At 38.0% G+C, this 17,981-nt stretch overlaps 1 protein-coding gene across 1 annotated transcript in view; it reads left to right on the top strand.

Annotated features, from left to right (window-relative positions):
- FGD6 (FYVE, RhoGEF and PH domain containing 6) overlaps nucleotides 1-17,981 on the top strand; it is a 103,211-nt gene that overhangs the window by 62,610 nt on the left and 22,620 nt on the right. Inside the window, exons 9-16 of the mRNA XM_067559791.1 lie at nucleotides 4,033-4,083; nucleotides 6,927-6,985; nucleotides 7,094-7,165; nucleotides 9,276-9,344; nucleotides 10,186-10,269; nucleotides 11,758-11,837; nucleotides 16,551-16,653; nucleotides 17,648-17,794. Of these exons, the coding sequence (XP_067415892.1) occupies nucleotides 4,033-4,083; nucleotides 6,927-6,985; nucleotides 7,094-7,165; nucleotides 9,276-9,344; nucleotides 10,186-10,269; nucleotides 11,758-11,837; nucleotides 16,551-16,653; nucleotides 17,648-17,794 (665 nt within the window). The remainder of the gene's footprint in view (nucleotides 1-4,032; nucleotides 4,084-6,926; nucleotides 6,986-7,093; nucleotides 7,166-9,275; nucleotides 9,345-10,185; nucleotides 10,270-11,757; nucleotides 11,838-16,550; nucleotides 16,654-17,647; nucleotides 17,795-17,981) is intronic.

Genomic DNA, 17,981 nt, shown 5'->3' on the forward strand with positions numbered 1-17,981 from the left:
GGACCCAGCATGAGAATGGGTTGGGCATCACGAGTGAATAAGAATACAGGTAATTTTAAATAGTAAAGTTGCTGTGTTCAAAGCCCATGGAAAAATTCCCTATTCAGTAGCTGCATCAGGCAACAAAGTGGGCAAAATGTGGTGGGGGAGAAGTAGAAAAATCAGTGAAATGCAGCTGCTGGACCTCTTGGTGTTGACAGCTGATTTTCCTTTTTGATATGTTCTAAGTGTTCCGTGTCAATAGGATAGTCTTGTTTTTACAATATATTTCTGTTTTCCTGTTTCCATGTATGCTTGCAATTGCAGCAATTTAAAATATTACTGCCACTTCTTGATATTGTTACTCCTGAGCTGTCAATGTCAGAGGCAGATGGGCTCCTAAATCTGCAAAGGAAAGGAGCATTTCAGCTGTATTCCTGGCAAATTACATAGCTCCTCCGTTTAATCATATGGGCTTTCACTTCTCCATATACTAACGGTTTTATTCTTACATAATACGTATTAAAAGGTTGCTGTGTGGGATAGTTAGAAGCCACTGCTGTCTTGTGAGAAAATAAAGAAGTGAAATTCTTCCCTACTGCCCTCTCCCCAAGGAGGATCACTCAGAGAGGCTGTGCAATATTCATGTGCTCCATGCTGTTCTGTGATGAGCCCTCTTACTTTCCTATGTTCTCTTCATTCATTTTCTCAACCTTTCCCTTCTCTCTTCCTCTTCCCTTGCTGATTCTCAGTTCATTGCACATTCTCACCCTCCATTTCTGTTTTACTTGGTTTTATTTGTACTATGCCCTGCTGCTGAATCTGTAGGTATTCGCTGTCCATCATACCAAGGGATAATCATCATTGTAGACTCAAATGTGTCTCCTGCACAAACCTGATGCTTCTCATTTAAACCCACATCATTTGAGGAACTTCAAATAAATATAGTTTTTCTGTTTGCGTATTAGGGCCATGGCAAATTGAGAGCTAAAAAAGTAGGTTTCAATGATTATATTCATGCTCTCTTTAGCCTGTCTCCGATCAGGCAATAGGAAGGAAGTAGAAAATTAGACCATAACTCTCATCCTCCCCCTCTTAGAAATTCTACTTACAATAAATAGTTCATCTATGGTTGCTATATTTTGTTCTAAGAATGCTGTATGTCTTCTGTAACTAATGCCTGAATTTGACTTATTCAGATTTTTTGCTTAAATAGTGATCATTAGAATTTTTTTAAACTAAACGAGGAGAGGCCATGTCTCATTGGCTGGGTTTAGTTCATGCAGTTGCTTGATCTTGTTAAGTATGTTTGTACTAAACTATAACTTTTCAGCAAAATATAATGGTATCCATTTCTAGAAAAACCCTTCTGTGCATATAGTCTGATGCCATTAACTACAGAAAGATTGTTGCAAGCACAAAATTTCCAGTGTGTATTCATGAAAAATGAGAGATTAGAAACATCTGTTCAAAATCTACTTTGAAGCTACAGGTTTTAGCCATGAACAGAGGCTACTAGCCAGATGTGCAAAGGAGTGTTAAATTCAAAATTACATAAATATTATTTCAGCATTTAGCAGCTGCAAGTTTAATTGGATACTCCATGGAGCTTTAACATAAGAGCAGCACTCTACTTTTGACTGGAGAGTTTCAAATGAATGCATTTATGCTGAGACTTGTCTTTTTTGTCTCTCTCTTCTCTCTGGCACTTTTAGTTCTCTAGCACTTTTAATTCTAGTTTTGTTAGTGAATGAATGTACCTGTTAAAAGAATTGCAATATATAAAATGTCATTATTTGTTTATCTTGGCCAAAACGTTAGTGTATGCCATAAAGCATGTATACACCAAGAAATATTCAGTTCCCTGTTTGGGTCCCTATTGCACTGGGAATTTAAGATCCCTTTTGGGTCTTAAATGTAGGTTGCCATTCACAATGAATAGTTTTCTTAAGGTGCCATTGTAATACAATGGTCAGTGTGTGTTGCATCCCCTGATCTACTCAGTCCACAGAGGATGCAAGTTTGCTACAGCAGCCAGCTACAAAACCTGGCTCTTTAATACAAGCTCATTCTTTTAGTTCAGGAGGTCCCTGGTTCAGTCCCTGGTGATGGAAACCATCACACTGTGTTTTAACTCTGATTTGTTGTTTGGATTATTGTTTTGCACATTTTGTGCATTACATGTAAAGTAAGATACAGTTCCTGCCCTGAAGAGCTCAAAATCTATGAAGATGAGCACTGTGCAGAGGATGGGAGAGGGATAAAACATGCAACCAACTTTTAAAAATAAATGTCACCTATCCTACTGGGCTTTTATCTAGCCATTCTTAGGCCTTGTCTGTGCAGTAGCTTACTCTAATTTAACTAAAGGGGTGTGTGTGTGTGTGTGTGTGTGTGTGTGTGTGTGTGTGTGTGTGTTTAAACTCCTATGTGGATATTTTAAATTGATTTAAAAATGACATTATTTTATCTTAAGTTGATTCCTTCTGATGTAAACTAAATCAATTTTAAAAATAGCTTATCGTCAGTTTTTAACTTGTCAGTAAGGAATCAACTTCAGATAAATTGGTTTTAAAAATGGCTGATCTCAATTTAAAATGTTCGTTCGTATAGGGGTTTGCACCAATTTAACCAAATTGGTTTAAAAATACAAGACTTGGTTGACTATTTCGTGAAGTCATCACAACAAAAATCTTTCTTGGGATATGTAAAGAAGGAAACAACTTGTGTTTTGTGGTGGGAGCACTTTAGTGTCATGGAAGTGACAAGCACTTAAAAAAAAAAATACATTGGCTAGTGCCCAGTAATGGTCAGACAGAACTTCAAGTGCAGCAAAAAATGGTGGTCTTCCTCTGACCCAGTTGATTCAATCTTTTCTCTTTTTCTCCCTCCCTCCCTCCCTCTTCAGTAGAACCCACCTACTACTCTCCTTCTCCCCAGTCTCATTTGACCTTTATGCCTTACTCCTCACTAGAATCCTCCACAAAACTTTTAGGCCGGAATGCAAATACATTCACTAATTCTTTTTAAATTAGATAGCAATATTTATTATCATATATGTATAAAAGATTGTATGTTTTCCTTAAAGTTTCTGATTACATCTCTTCTGCAGTTGAACCACTTTCAAACTTTGGAATGTATAGAACAGATGCCTGTCACAAATGTGGCACATACAGTGTCTTTGGCAGTACATTGTACTTTCTGATGAAAAATTATAGGAAATGCAATCTCTAGGGAAATATATTAGTCTTTCCCAACTCATGTGGCACTTAAGGTTGGCTTTAGTTGTCTTGTAAGTAGAGACTGAAACCTTAAAGTAAATATTTTGTAGATCAGGTATGCCATCTAGTGGGCAAAGACTAGATTTATCATTGATCACAGCCAAACTATACAATTTTGGCGTTTGTTAATTTTATTTGTATGTTTCCTTTTATTGGAACAAAAATTCTTCCACATAATAAAACCAGCAGAACATTCTTTTGTCAAATATTGATTATTTATTACAATCAGGTTGGGTACTAACACAAAATACAGTAACATTCGTATTCTTCAAAATCTATCATGATCTGTATAAAATTGAACACAAATAAGTGCATGTTGTATAGCTTTGTATAGGTGCCTGTTGTCACACTGAGTAATTAACGGATAACTGCTGCATGTTGATTTGTTCTGAAATATAACACCTACACAAATTATATCATTTGCCTGAAGACACGGCTTCTGTGAACTCTCTTCTCAAGTAAAATAGGGCAACACATTTTTTTACTTATTTCACTGCTCATCATTGCTTTTTTTAATCCGAAACACTCCATGTAAATATTGTGTGATGCACAGATATCGTTTAGCTGTGCTGCTATTGAGATTACATTATACTTTCTGTAACTAAAATACTTGTTTTTGGAGTGTGATATTTCAGCAGGTTTTTTTTTAATCCATTGGAGCTGTAACTTATTGCCCGTGTCTACCCAAAAGTACATTTTTATGCTCGTATTCTTTTTATAACACTGGTTCTTTCCCAACTTATTTCTCTTACATTTTTTCTTTATTATACAGATTATTTAAAGAATCTTTTAGAAGAATCAGCTGACTATCGAGATACTCAAGGTAAATGTATGTCTTTAGATTAAATAAAGAGACGGCTTGTTAAAGATGAGAAATTAGAATATTTCTAAACTTTAACTTTAGATGTATGTAATGTAGTGAGCCAGTAAACATTTTTTTTATTCCGTTTTAAGTTACTATGAAAAGCAACATCGAAGGATTCCATGTTTTGTTTCCCATAAAGAATGTTAAAAGTTTACAAGTAAAAACAGCTGTTCCTATAAAATGAGTTCAGGAACTGAAATTCAAGCTCTAGTTTCTTTCCTCCTTGTGCATGCATCATCACCACTACCACGGCTTCATATTGGTCCCTTAGTTAAATTTGCACAAATCCATTGTCATTTTGTTTTGCCTGTGGTGACACCCATTACATTGTGTAGGGCTGCTTAGGTATAACTTATTATATCTTAATAAACAGTGTTTGATTAAGGCATAGGAAGGAGCGGAGTCCAACTCTCTCTCCCAGCAGTGTTTGGCTCTGCAACGCTAGTAGAAGTAAAAAGGAGCCATTTTTGTGGTTTAAGCGAGCAGATAATGACTCTGTATACACAAAGGGAGCAGTTTTTGGGGGGTAAATAGGTACAGATTGTTTCATATCTTCATTTTGTCAGTTAGCTGATCCAATAACTTTCTTGCATTGATAATGAATATGAATAAACTAGCTGTAACACATCATCAGCCCCTTGAAATCTAGTCAATTTTAAAAAATTAGTTCTAAATAGTCTGGTCTGCACCTGAACTTGAAGCTCCTTTGCCAAACTTGTGTGCTTTCAGCAATCACGTTTCCTTATATTCTAGAATGTTTTTGTCTCCCTTGTTGCTGTGTCAAAGACAATTGGGGAAACTTAACTGTAGCTATACAGGGGAAACAATGAAAGAACTGTCAAATGTATGAAGAAGACAAACTGTAAATCCGCATATGAAAACATTATCTAATCTTTCATTTTTAGTAATCCAGGCATTACCTGTGACAACAGTACATTAAAAAACAAGTCAAAAACACATTATTAAAGTTGACTGAATCACTTTAACTGCGAAAATAAAGATCTATATGGGCTAGATATCTCAAAACTAAATCTGCTTTCTTGGACATATGTTACTCCTTATAAGTAGGGCAAACATTAGAAAATAAGAGGAGCCTTCTTTCCAAAACCAGTTTTCATACTATTTCATACCTGTTTGCTTCATGTATTATTTACTATTGAGTATAGCTGTTAGACTTTCAAAATCTTAAGGTTTGTTTTGAAATCATGACACTATAAAAGATCATAGGACTTTGTCTTCCCCAATAAATCCCAGCTAATTTACTGTAGGATTCATCAGTCTTAATTTTTCTTGAAGTCAATGAATGAATACTTTTGCATGGATTTGTTTTAACAGCAGATATTTGAAGGAGGTTTTAAGAAATGTTCAGCCACCTGTATCTTATTTGGAGCTAATTCACTCCAGCTTTCCTTGGACAGAAAATTCCTGTGGCTCAGCTTCAACACGTGCAGCTGACTGCATGGCTGTCTGAGAGGCCCTAGGTTTAAAGACATCCTGATCTTTATATTGTTATGTGTATTGGGCATGTTCAGTATTTCCATGTCTTTTGGTTATTTGAATGCTGTATTTGTTTCCTATGTGAAAGAAACATAAAACAGAACCCCAACATGCTCCTTACATTAATTTAAGCAGGAGCTCCTCATTCATGCTTCCACTTGATTCCCAGCTCTGGCCTTAAACACCTCTGTTGAAGTTTGGCCATCATATGAATTAACTTGTTTTCTTTTTCACTAAGAACTGAGCAGTTACAGACATGTGTAAATCCAGGAACTCAAGTGCTACAGTGATGAGACCTGTGAAATATCAGGATAGATAGAAAAATAGTGTTTTGGTTTTAGTGGTCTAGTGATAGTTTTACCGGATGTCTCTAAACCGAAAACAGTTCCACTCTTTGGGATGCTTAATTGTATTTGAGTGGTTCGGAGGCTGGTCTATATCTTAGAGATAATCTGTCACCACATAGTATTTGTGCTTTCAATAAAGTGAGTTCATTTATTTTCTCCAGTTGAATGAATTGCAGCCTTGAATTCTATGTGAAATACTGCTGCTCTGTGCAGTAATTCACATGTTCCCTTTACGTTGCTGCAGTAATTTGAAACACTTCTTTCCATTGTATTGTTTTTTTATTGAAAACAGAGATATCAGACTGCCTCCCATCTTGGGTAACTTTTCCCTTTTAGAGATTTTACATCTTCAGTACCACATGATTACAAAACGTTGGACACTTAAAAAGAAATGTATGGGATTTGAACTTTGAAAATAATCTTAGTCAACAATAAACCCAAAGACAGAAAATTAAAAATACAATGATAGGCTCCACTGGATATCTTCTGAATTCTGTGACCAACATTTCAGGGAAACTTATGCAATGGAAGAAGTTCGTTGTTGGCTAAATCCCTTTGCTGAGATTACATTGGGATTTAGTCCTGCTCATATTACGCATACAAGTGGTCACATTTAAGAAAGAGACTAGTTGTGAGAGTCAGGTAAACTGGATTTGAGCTTAAATTTTGTTGGCCAAATGAATGTCGTTATTTCAGTTAGCTACCACATTTCTTAAAGTTATCATGGCACAAAGGCAGTGCCACAGTGGATAGTCGTTTGCAAGGACACAGCTTTTAAGACCTAATCCAAATCCCACTGAAGTCAATGAAGAGGCTCCAACTGACTTCAGTGGGCTTTGGGTTACACTCTTGAGACCCTTAGCACCGGCTGAAACGGGGGTGTGGGGGACAATATGTTTTTAAACACTGAACCACTGACTAGTCTGAATAACTAAATTCTGTTCCTTCACACTTCAGGTGCTCTGGCTGTTGTCATAGAAGTAGCCAATCATGCCAATGACATCATGAAACAGGGAGTAAGTATTCTAATTGTGAAAGTTGATCTCTGCTAAAACTGTGTAATGCATTTTCATTAAATTTAAAGGTGAATCTATTGGTGAAGTGTGTGTTTTTTTCCCCCACAGGATAATTTTCAGAAGCTCATGCAGATTCAGTACAGTTTAAATGGGCATCATGAGATTGTTCAACCAGGAAGGGTAAGTTTTGCAAAAGGACATTCAGCAGATTGCAGCAAGGAAACTGTAATGCAGACTAAACTGATACTAAGAATATATATCTACTATTAAAACAGGGAGAACTGTGTGCATTTCTGGTTTCCCATGTTTAAGAAAGATGAATTCAACTGGAACAGGTGCAGAGAAGGGCTACTAAGATGATCCAAGGAATGGAAAATCTACCTTATGAAAGGAGGCTCAAAGTTTGGTTTTTTTAGTCTAACGAAAAGAAGGCTATGGGGAGATATGATTGCTCTCTATAAATACATCAGAGGGATAAATACAAGGGAGGGAAAAGAGTTCTTGAAGTAGTGCCAACGTGGGCACAAGAACAAATGGATATAAACTGGCCATCAACAAGTTTAGGCTTGAAATTTGACAAAGGTTTCTAACCATCAGAGGAGTAAAGTTCTGGAACAGCCTTCCAAGAGGAGCAATGGGGGCAAAAAGCTAACCAGCTTAAAGACTGAGCTTGATAAGTTTATGGAGGGGATGGTATGATGAGACTGCCTACGATGCCATGTAGCTGATCTGTGGCTGCTGGCAACAAATGTCTCCAATAGCCAGTGATGGGACACTAGATGGGAAAGGCTCTGAGTTGCTACAGATAATTCTTTCCTAGGTATCTGGCTGGTGGGTCTTGCCGACATGCTTAAGGTTTAACTGATCACCATATTTGGGTTTGGGAAGGAATTTCTCCAGAGGTCAGATTGGCAGGGACCCTGGGCGTATTTCACCTTCCTCTGCACCATGGGATGCAAGTCACTTACAGGTTTAAACTAGAGTAGATGGTGGATCTGGAGTAAATCTGTAACTTGAAGTCTTTAAATCATGATTTGAGGATTTCAGTAACTCAGCCAGAGGTTATGGGTCTATTACAGGAGTGGGTGAATGAGGTTCTGTGGTCTGTAATGTGCAGGAGGTCAGACTAAGGCTGAAAAGGACCATCGTGATCATCTAAAGTCTATGAGAAAAATGATCCCTTGCTTAATTGGTGCTGATTCAATTTAATTTTTGAGGAAAACTTTATGAAAACCTAAGTTTTAGAACATGAAGTCCTGCAGATGTATGCATGTATTTTGTTGGCAGCTATACAGCAAGATTTACCACCATGTTGTTGCAGCTTCAGTTGGAACATGAGAAGTCAGAGAGAAGACTTAAAAATAAGCTAGAGCAAACTCTGCCCTCCAGTGTAAGCGCACAATCCCTGTGGACTTTATTGGGAACTGAAGATGATCAGCATCTCTCAGGAGTGCAGGATTGAGCCCTTTGTCCAAATTACATTTTAATAGCAGAAGCTTAGTAATTTCTGTGGAATCACTTAGGGCTTTTTCTTATTGAAGGTTTTAACTGATTCATAATGTGACTTGTACAGCACTAAATAAGTGAGATGCAGATTTAGGGACCCATCCTTATTCCGTCAATCACCCTGCAATGAGGAGTCCCACTGATCTCAATGAAACTACTCCCACAAGTGAAATTACTTGTTTGGATGTTTGCAGAATTGAGTCCATAAGCTACAATTGTGGGAGCACTATTGCTCAGCCTCTGGAAGGGGTATGAACTGCCACATACATGATAGATTACCAATTTTAAATGATTTAAACATAGAGTCCATGTCTTTTGGGTAGTGCATGTTATCTGCAGTTAAGGATCAACGTCTTATAAGAAGCTACATCAGTTGATATTGAGGCCTGTTCATTTATTGTAGATGGGATCTTCTTCCAGTGTCCAAGTATTATCTTTACATTGCTCTAAGCAGACCTTTTAATTCCAGTCGGTTCCTCTTTTATTAATACATTTATATTTGCTGTATTTATAACCATGCCTACAGACAATTGTGGAGGAGTACATTTTTTTATAACAGATTTATCAAAAATGCTAGTCTAGAAGTTTTGTATTCCAGAACAGGAAATCTTTCTTCATGATCATTGGTGCTTGATGTGTTTTACTTTGTCTCTTTTATGAAATTGCATACACACCTATGGCACTATATGAATAATAATTTTAGAGAGAGAAGCTTATTCATGCAGTTTTTGTGCCCTGAACAGCTAAATTTTGAAATATTTGTTTATCTGCTTTAACTTGCCAGGTCTTTCTGAAAGAAGGAACGTTGATGAAGCTTTCCAGGAAGGTCATGCAGCCGCGAATGTTTTTTCTGGTAAGATGCCATGTACATTTCTATGTGTCTAATGCCAGAGTAATGTAATAGTGATAGAAACAGTCATACCACAAATATAAATAACTGGCAACTTCAGCTGACTGTTAAAAAATTGACCATTTTATATGCGGTTTGTATCACTGTTTTGCGTATTCAGTGTGGTTTAACAAGGTAATTTGTTATATACAGTAAAAATAAACAAAAAATCCCAGTTACAAAATTCTTCCTGTTTGACCAAGGTTCAATCACTGTTTAAGAATTTTTTGAGAAAACAAACTGTGAAGTGTTGAAAAACTGGGACAACTACTCTAGTCCTTTGAATTCTAATACATTTGAAAATCTAAAATCTGATGTCTAGAGCATTACTTTTCACATTTTAAAAAAGGTTATAGTATATCTTTGGATTGGGCATTGGGCTGGGAGTCAAGGGTGCTGGGTTCTATTTCTGACTAAGCCTATTCCCTGACATCAGTGTTCCCAGTTTGCCCATAATCAATGTGCTTTTCATTGGAAAATAGCTTTTGTATTGTTGAAATTTCCCTTCAGCTTTTAAAAAGTCTTTGGGCAGAGAATGTGACAAATGTTTACACAACTAAAATGTAAATTCTTACCTAAATTGTATACGTGAAAATGGGTTATAAGTAAATAGACCTCTCTTCTCAGAATCCTAACTAAAGTAATAGCATGTAGAGGACACATTTCCAGACTCTAAATCTGTGCCTTCAATGCATGTGTATTAATTCTACATACGTTTCATACATTTTCAGTACACTACAGTTGAAATTCTTTTTTATTATTTAATCCTTTAGCCATTTGAAAGTGTGTGTGTTTTGTATTGCAGTTTAATGATGCTCTGTTATATACAACTCCAGTACAGTCTGGCATGTATAAACTCAACAACATGCTTTCATTGGCTGGAATGAAGGTGAGTCGCAGAGATCTCTGCTATGGCAACTTTTTGTCAAAACTTACTTGTACTCCTGTACCTAATTTTTCCATAGACAAGTAAGTTTATATTTCTTTCCAACAATAAACTGCTTATATTAAGAGCAGTGATATAAGCATAGCCTTCATTGCATGGTTTGGTCTTTTGGGCCATTTAATAACTATCCTATTTAAAAACAGCGAGAGTCCTGTAGCACTTTAAAGACTAACAAATTTAATTTGTTACAGCCCACGAAAGCTTATGCCTGCAGAAATTAAATTTGTTAGTCTTTAAAGTGCTACAGGATTCTCGTTGTTTTTGCTGTATACAGACTAACACGGTGACCCCTCTGGAACTTTTTATCCTATTTAAAATGCATTCTTTGTTGGGGGCCTGTAGCAGGTTCGCGCAGGTCCCCCTCCTGATCAGGTCCTCTGTGCCCACAAACCACGCACAGATGTCAGCTTCGTTCTCCCACCGGTGCTCTTTATTTACAATTTACATCCAGCCACCATCTACTAATACACAGTCTGGCCTACCAGCCCCAAGGGCCTCACTGCTCCAGTCAAGAGAAACTCACCCTCCCATCGCAGCTTCTTCCTTTGTTGGCAATTCCTCCGTCTCCTGCCCTTCCTTCCTTGGAGCCTTTATAATGCCTGGCTTAATAAGCCCACAGCTGCTCCTCATTAACCCATTCTGTGCAGGTTGGTTTACTCAGCCTTCTCCATTCCCTCTAATTAGGGCACCAGTGGCAGGGGGCTGAATCAGCTGGTCTCTGGCAGCACCCTGTCACAGGGCCCAAATGGGAGAGAAGGAGGAGAATGTTAGTGTTAACAAAGGGGGGGAGGAGGGAGCGGGGGAGAGAGAGAGATGGCCTGAGTACATGATTAGTGTGGGCTGTGCTGCGCAGGCTTCCTCAGGCAGTTCTACTACTGCGTCTTAGTATTAACTGTATTAACTGTCCAGTATTAGGCTTCTCTGAAACACAGGCTGCCTATTTATTTATGTATGTATGGCTGCCCCTCCACAGCCTTATGGCCATTCTTACCTTTTTTGCCCATCCGTAAAAAACACACATTTCTCTGATTGCCTGGTAACTTTCTGGTGAGCCGCCTCCTGCTCAGGAGTTAAGTGTCTTATCTATGATGCTGCCAAAGAAAACAACCAAGTTCAGCTGAAGACTCACATCCACATGAGGCAGCATGTGCAACTATTTACAAGACTGCATTCTACGTTTTGTGAGGTCAGCAAATGTCCTGTTGTGGCTACATAAACACTCGACCTATAAACTCAGTTACACTTGGCACTTGTGACTTCAGAGATGATGGGCTGGTGTATGAACTCCTACTGTGGAGCTGTTTCCTATCCAGTTTTTACACTTTCTGCAAGAGAAAAGTATATTGCTTTAGTTCAGCTGTTGTTACAGTACCTTCTTAAAGTCACATTGATTCATTTTCAGTTAAGAGTTGTTTTCTATGTCCACTGTAGGTTAGAAAACCAACCCAGGAAGCTTATCAAAATGAGTTGAACATAGAAAGTGTGGAGCGATCCTTCATACTCTCAGCAAGGTAAATATCCTAAGCAAATCATGTATATTAAAAACACATTTTTCAGATACAGTACATAAGCTAGGTATGTATTGCCTAAGCTTATATTTGTTCTGTATTTATACAATGAAAGTCGCTTTCATCTAGGACAGTAACTCTAGAAGCATAGAGAATTTGTAAAGGGTTTCTGGACTGAAGACAGACTAGTTTCAATTCCCTTCTCCTTATGTTATTTAAATTGTGTTGTTTTAGATGATCGTGGAGTCATAGCTAATGAGTTTTTAAGTTGATTTAATATCACTGGTGTGCAGTTCACCTTGGTTTCTAGAGAAAACTTCCCCCAAGAGGTGTGAGAGAAGTCAGAGGCTATGTCTACATTGATGGTGGCATATTTGCCGCCATGAGATCAATTTTTCCAGTTCGATTGAGCGGCAGTGAAGACACGCTCGATTGATACAGAGGTCGATCTAATAAAACCACCTCCCCAAAAAGCGTAGCGCTGTGTTGACGAGTACACATTTCCCGTTGGCGCAGCACAGTGGAGATGGCACGCTAAACAGAAGTTACTAAGTCAATGGGAGTTACGCAATCTACTCTGTGTAGCTTGTGTAACTCCCGTTGACTGCTGCCAAATTTTGCCGACAGTGTAGGCAAGGCAAGAGAGAAGTTCAGATTTTGTGTGAAAGGAGGATCGTCTTTGAGCTGTATGGGCAATGGCTACCATTTGTATCAGAATTTTGCTAACACCACTGCATTTGTTTAACTGTTCACCAGACTGAAAGGTAGAAAGAATGAGTTTTGTTCAAGTCACCCAGTACCCTATGAGAATAAGCTAAAATATTATTTTTTGCTACTTTTTGAGGAGAAAAAATGCTGTCCCTTTTAAAAAATTTAAGTCTAAAAATGATCACTGAAGTGGTTTTATTTTAAGCTTTGAAAAGAGAGATTTAATTTGGACTGTTTTTTTTTCTGTCTCTGTTTCTTTTCCAAAGTTATTGATCAGTGACCATATTGCTCTCTCGGTGTTTTTTAGCTTTAACAAGGGGAGACATGAAATCCAGCAATAAAATACTGATGTGATAATGAACCTTATGATACAAGTTTGAAGGAGAGGAAATTGCAATGAGTCTTCTAGCTTTAGCACTGATGTCATTAGAACAGGAAACAGATTTTATTTTGAAGCTGAGGTCATAGAGGTGGCATTAAATTATAGATATGGATAAAAAACACAGATACAGTGTGGACTTTAGCCAAATCTTTCACATTTTTGGCTCCCACGTATATGAATCAAACCAATGGTGTTAGGAAAATATGTTGCTCTTACCAGCAAACTAAATCCTGTCAGGTAGCATTCATAGTATTCACTGCCGCTAAATTATTGTAGAAAAACTCTTATCTGCCTTCCTGAAGCTGTCTTTTCCTAAGGCATGATCCTCCTAGCTGTTTAGAGAATTTGAGCCATGATTTTTATACATTCTGTCAGCTGTGACAATACTGATGTCGATGAGCAAAGATATACATTTCCTCTTCTTTTTGCAAAACAGAATCTGAGTGGGCTTCATCACTTTGTGACCTTGCATCTATTGACTTCAGGATGTCTGCACAAAAACAGTGTTTCTAACAGAGAGGGACCAGAGTTAACATTCTCCAAGCAGCCAAAGGAAGTAGCACAATTGCGCCTGAGTAATAGTAGTTAATTATAACTGGGGATTGAAAAGAAATGTGTGTTATTTACACCAGGTTTATTCATATGTCTCTAATACAGATATTTTGCATGTTGGGGGAAAGATACATTGTACACAGCATAGGGCTTGATTCTCCACCTGTTAAAGTCAATGACAATCTTGCCATTGATTGCAGTCAGTGCGGATTCAGACCTTTAGTGCCACAATGACAAGGCACTTTTCAGCTATCTAGGAAGAATCTTGACGCACATGCAGGATAGGACTTTGATACCACCTCTGTTCTGGCTAATATGACACTTAAGGTTTTTGGAAATTACACTGAATTATTCTTAAAATTATTGGGGTGCCAAGTGAACATACATATAATTGAATCTTAAAAATTGAGATTATGGGTTTGTTTGGTTTCACTATTTGGGGGAAATTAATATTTCATATTGATGCATGGGCGTGATATTTTCTTATAAATCAGAGGAAATAACATGGGAGGGTGAGGCAACTTGCAGGAGATCCGACTAGATGATCATGATGGTCCCTTCTGACTGTAAAGTCTCTGAGATGCATATATAGACTATAGCTTTGGCTAATGTGTTGTGATTTTTTTTCATGTAAATGACACCGTTATAAATGATTTCAAAAGGCTGAATGCATAGCACTTATTTACAGAAGCATTAAATGTGGTATATCTTGACTTCAATAAGACTTTTGATACTTTCAGAGGGGTAGCTGTGTTAGTTTGTTTATAGCAAAACAGCGAGAGTCCTGTGGCACCTTAAAGACTAATAAATTTATTTGGGCATAAGCTTTTGTGAGCTTTCAGATGCTGACAAAGTGGGTTTCTGCCCATGAAAGCTTATGCCCAAATAAATTTATTAGTCTTTAAGGTGCCACATGTCTCTCGCACTTTTGATACTGTCTCTCGTGACCTTCTCATAAACAAACTAGGGAAATACAACCTAGATGGAGCTACTAAAACCATTCCCAGAGAGTAGTTCAGAGTGGTTCATAGTCAAGATGTCCCAATTTTATAAGGATAGCCCAATATTTGGGGATTTGTCTTATATAGACACCTTTTACCCCACCCCATCCTGATTTTTCACTCTTGCTATCTGGTCACCTTAAGCTTGAAGGGAATATCAAGTAGGGTCCCGCAGGGATCAGTTATTTGTCCGGTTCTGTTCAATATATTCATCAGTGATTTAGATAATGGCATAGAGAGTATACTTATCAAGTTTGTGGATGGTACCAAACTGGAAGGGTTGCAAGTGCTGTGGAGGATAGGATTAAATTCAAAATGATCTGGCCAAACTAGAGAAATGGTCTGAAGTAAATAGGATGAAGTTCAATAAGGACAAATAAAAAGTACTCACTTAGGAAGGAACCATCAGTTGCGCACACACAAAACAGGAAATGACTGCCTAGGAAGGAGTACTGCGGAAGGGGATCTGGGAGTCATAGTAGAGCACGAGTTAAATATGAGTCAACAGTACACTACTGTTGCAAAAAAAGCAAACGTCATTCTGGGGTGTATTAGCAGGAGTGTTGTAAGCAAGACGCAAGAAGTAATTCTTTTGCTCTATTCCACACTGACATAGCCTCAACTGGAGTTTGGTGTCCAGTTTTGGACACCACATTTCAGGAAAGATGTGGACAAGTTGGAGAAAGTCCAGAGAAGAGCAACAAAAATGATTAAAGTCTAGAAAACATGACCTGTGAGGGAAGATGACTAAACAATTCCAATTTTTTTCTGGAGAAGAGAAGACTGGAGGGTGTGGGGGGGGACATGATAACTGTGTTCAAGTATATAAAAGGTTATTACAAGGAGGAGGAGAAAAATTGTTCTCATTTAGCCTTTGAGGATAGCACAAGAAGCAATGGGCTTGAATTGCAGCGAGGGTGGTTAAGGCTGGACATTAGGTAAAACTTCCTAACTGTCAGGGTAGTTAAGCACTGGAATAAATTGCTTAGGGAGGTTGTGGAATCACTGTCATTGGACATTTTTAAGAGCAGGTTAGACAAACACCTGTCGGGGTGGTCTAATTATTAATCCTGCCTTGAGTGCAGGGGACTGTGCTAGAAGACCTCTCAAGGTGTCCCTTCCAGTCCTATGATTCTATAAATAGATATCTTGCAAGTCTGATTGCCCGTTTAATCTAATGACTGTGTGAAAGTCTAGACAGCACACTGGTTGGTCTCTACAGAACTCAGAATTCAGTTTTCATAGGTTAATAATGAGAACACTATGGCCCTGATTCTGCAAACATGTAGCACATAATTGATTTCAATGGGAGTGCTAAGTGAGTAAATACTAAATGTTTGCAGGATTAGGGACTGGATTGTGCAATCCTCACTCATGTGAATAGTCTCACTGAAGTAAGTGCTCAGCCAGCACCTCTGAAAACTGGGCCACTTATAATTTAGTTGCTTAAGCATAGATTTAGCAGGGTAATTAAAGGCAGCCAAATTTTGAAAACTTCAGCCAGAATCTCTGAGCAACGGGAGTTGAGTTGGTTGGAGACACATATATTCTAGGGCTAATGAACAATAATTTTTCTCACTGGGTTAAAAAAACCAACATAAGTAAATACTTGGGTTTGACAAAATATTCTACTTTCAAGAGGATGAATAGTCAAAGGGCCAATAGTGCATAGCTCTGCTCCTGCCTATATCTTGTCTCTTCTTTCTCACGGATTAGGCCATCATTCTAGTTCTGATTCTTTCCATGTCATCTTTGTATCCCCCCGGCATGAAGACCTCCACATTATCTTCTGTGTTTTCCCTTGCGCGTGGAATGGTCTTGCCTGATCCTGTATACCACACAACTTCAGTTGTCTCCAAATACCTGCTCTAAATCTACGTCTCTCTCTAATCCTTTAACAATGATCCACTCTCCCACATCAACCTACTATAATCTAAATTTATAGTCATTTAAAAAAAAAGAAGAAGAAAGAAATAACATGATGGATACCTGACAAAAACCATGCCATAACCAGGGTCCGCTTTTTAGTAATTTTAAGTGTTAACTGTACTTTGATGTCTTTGATACAAACAGTTCTGCTACAGAAAGAGATGAATGGTTAGAAGCCATCTCAAGGTCAATAGAAGACTATACAAAGAAGAGAATCACATTTAACCCAAGTAAAAGTCTTGAAGAGGTATATTACACCATTTTCTTTGATTTCTTTACACATCAGTATGTTTTCTCCTAAGTATCAAAACTCAACTCAGCACAATACTTTTGAAAAGAAAAATGGCAAGTATTAATAATAGAACAGAATTTGAGGTGTATATTTTGCATAGTTTCATTTGTTTATTAAAGTTAAAATTTTGTTCATTAAAAAAAATCAGATGTAGGTTCTCAGTCATCCTAAAAACAGGCAGAAAAGGGTTAGATATCCATTCTAATATTTAAAATAACCATAGCTAAAATAATGGGTGTAAACAAACTGGAATATCTTCACGGTAAACAAGTAGAGCAGTGATGTCATTTTGGGGAGTGAACACTCCCCCAAGGTTTTTGCACTTACTCAAAGTGCTGTAGGCAATGAAGCCAGGGGTTGTGGCATGATCTGACCACTTTTAAGCAGTGGTCCTGTGCTAAATCAGTATAGCTGCTGCTGAAGCAGTCTGGAGCATTGCTGCAGCTACATGGTCTAAATGCCATTGAAATCTGACCTGGCCATCTCTCAGTACAGTTGGAGAGGTGGCTGAACCAAATAATATTGTGACTCCAGGTGGCACTAGCTCATGCCCTGTGTGGGTAAGAGAGGGGAGATTCTCTGGCCAGAGGAGAGCCAAAGTCCCTGTGGCAGGAGGGGGGATGTGAGCGGGAACCAGAATGGGGTCCCTGCGTGTGATGGGGAGAGAAGCATTGGAATTTGTGGTTCCCTCCCCAGGAAATATCTTAATTGGAGCCACTGAAATAGATTAGATTTATTAGCACCTGTATGATCCAATTATCTTGTTTTAGAGCTGAATTGTGATAATGTCGTTGGTGAACCAGCAGAGAATCTATATTTAAGACACTGAACAGTTACGTGAGAGAAGCATCTTTAGGAAACCGGAGAGTTATATTTAACCTTGATAATTCAGTGGTGAAAAATTCATTACTGCTTGTAATTTAATGGCATTCAACCTCCATTTTCTCAGGCAGATCCAGAGAAAGAGGAAGAAGATAGTCCTCTCGGATCAAAGGCTCCCATCTGGGTTCCTGATACTAGAGCTACTATGTGTATGATCTGTACTAGTGAATTCACGTTGACCTGGAGAAGGCATCATTGCAGGGCATGTGGAAAGGTTGGGTGATCTTGTAACTTCCTCCTTTTGCAAGAGCCATTCAAGATTTTTGTTGAATTTTTGTAGTAGGAATTTGATAGCGTTAAAAACATTAGCCATTTTGCTGTGTTGAAAGGACACTATAATTTAAATGAAAATAAGGATATTTAGGGTTGGAAATATTGTTATAGACTACTGCTCTAGTAAA

The sequence above is a fragment of the Emydura macquarii genome, unplaced genomic scaffold, assembly GCF_026122565.2.
Source record: "Emydura macquarii macquarii isolate MOO-44397 ecotype Brisbane River unplaced genomic scaffold, CSIRO-AGI_Emac_v2 contig_2205, whole genome shotgun sequence".
NCBI classification, from domain to species: Eukaryota; Metazoa; Chordata; order Testudines; family Chelidae; genus Emydura; species Emydura macquarii.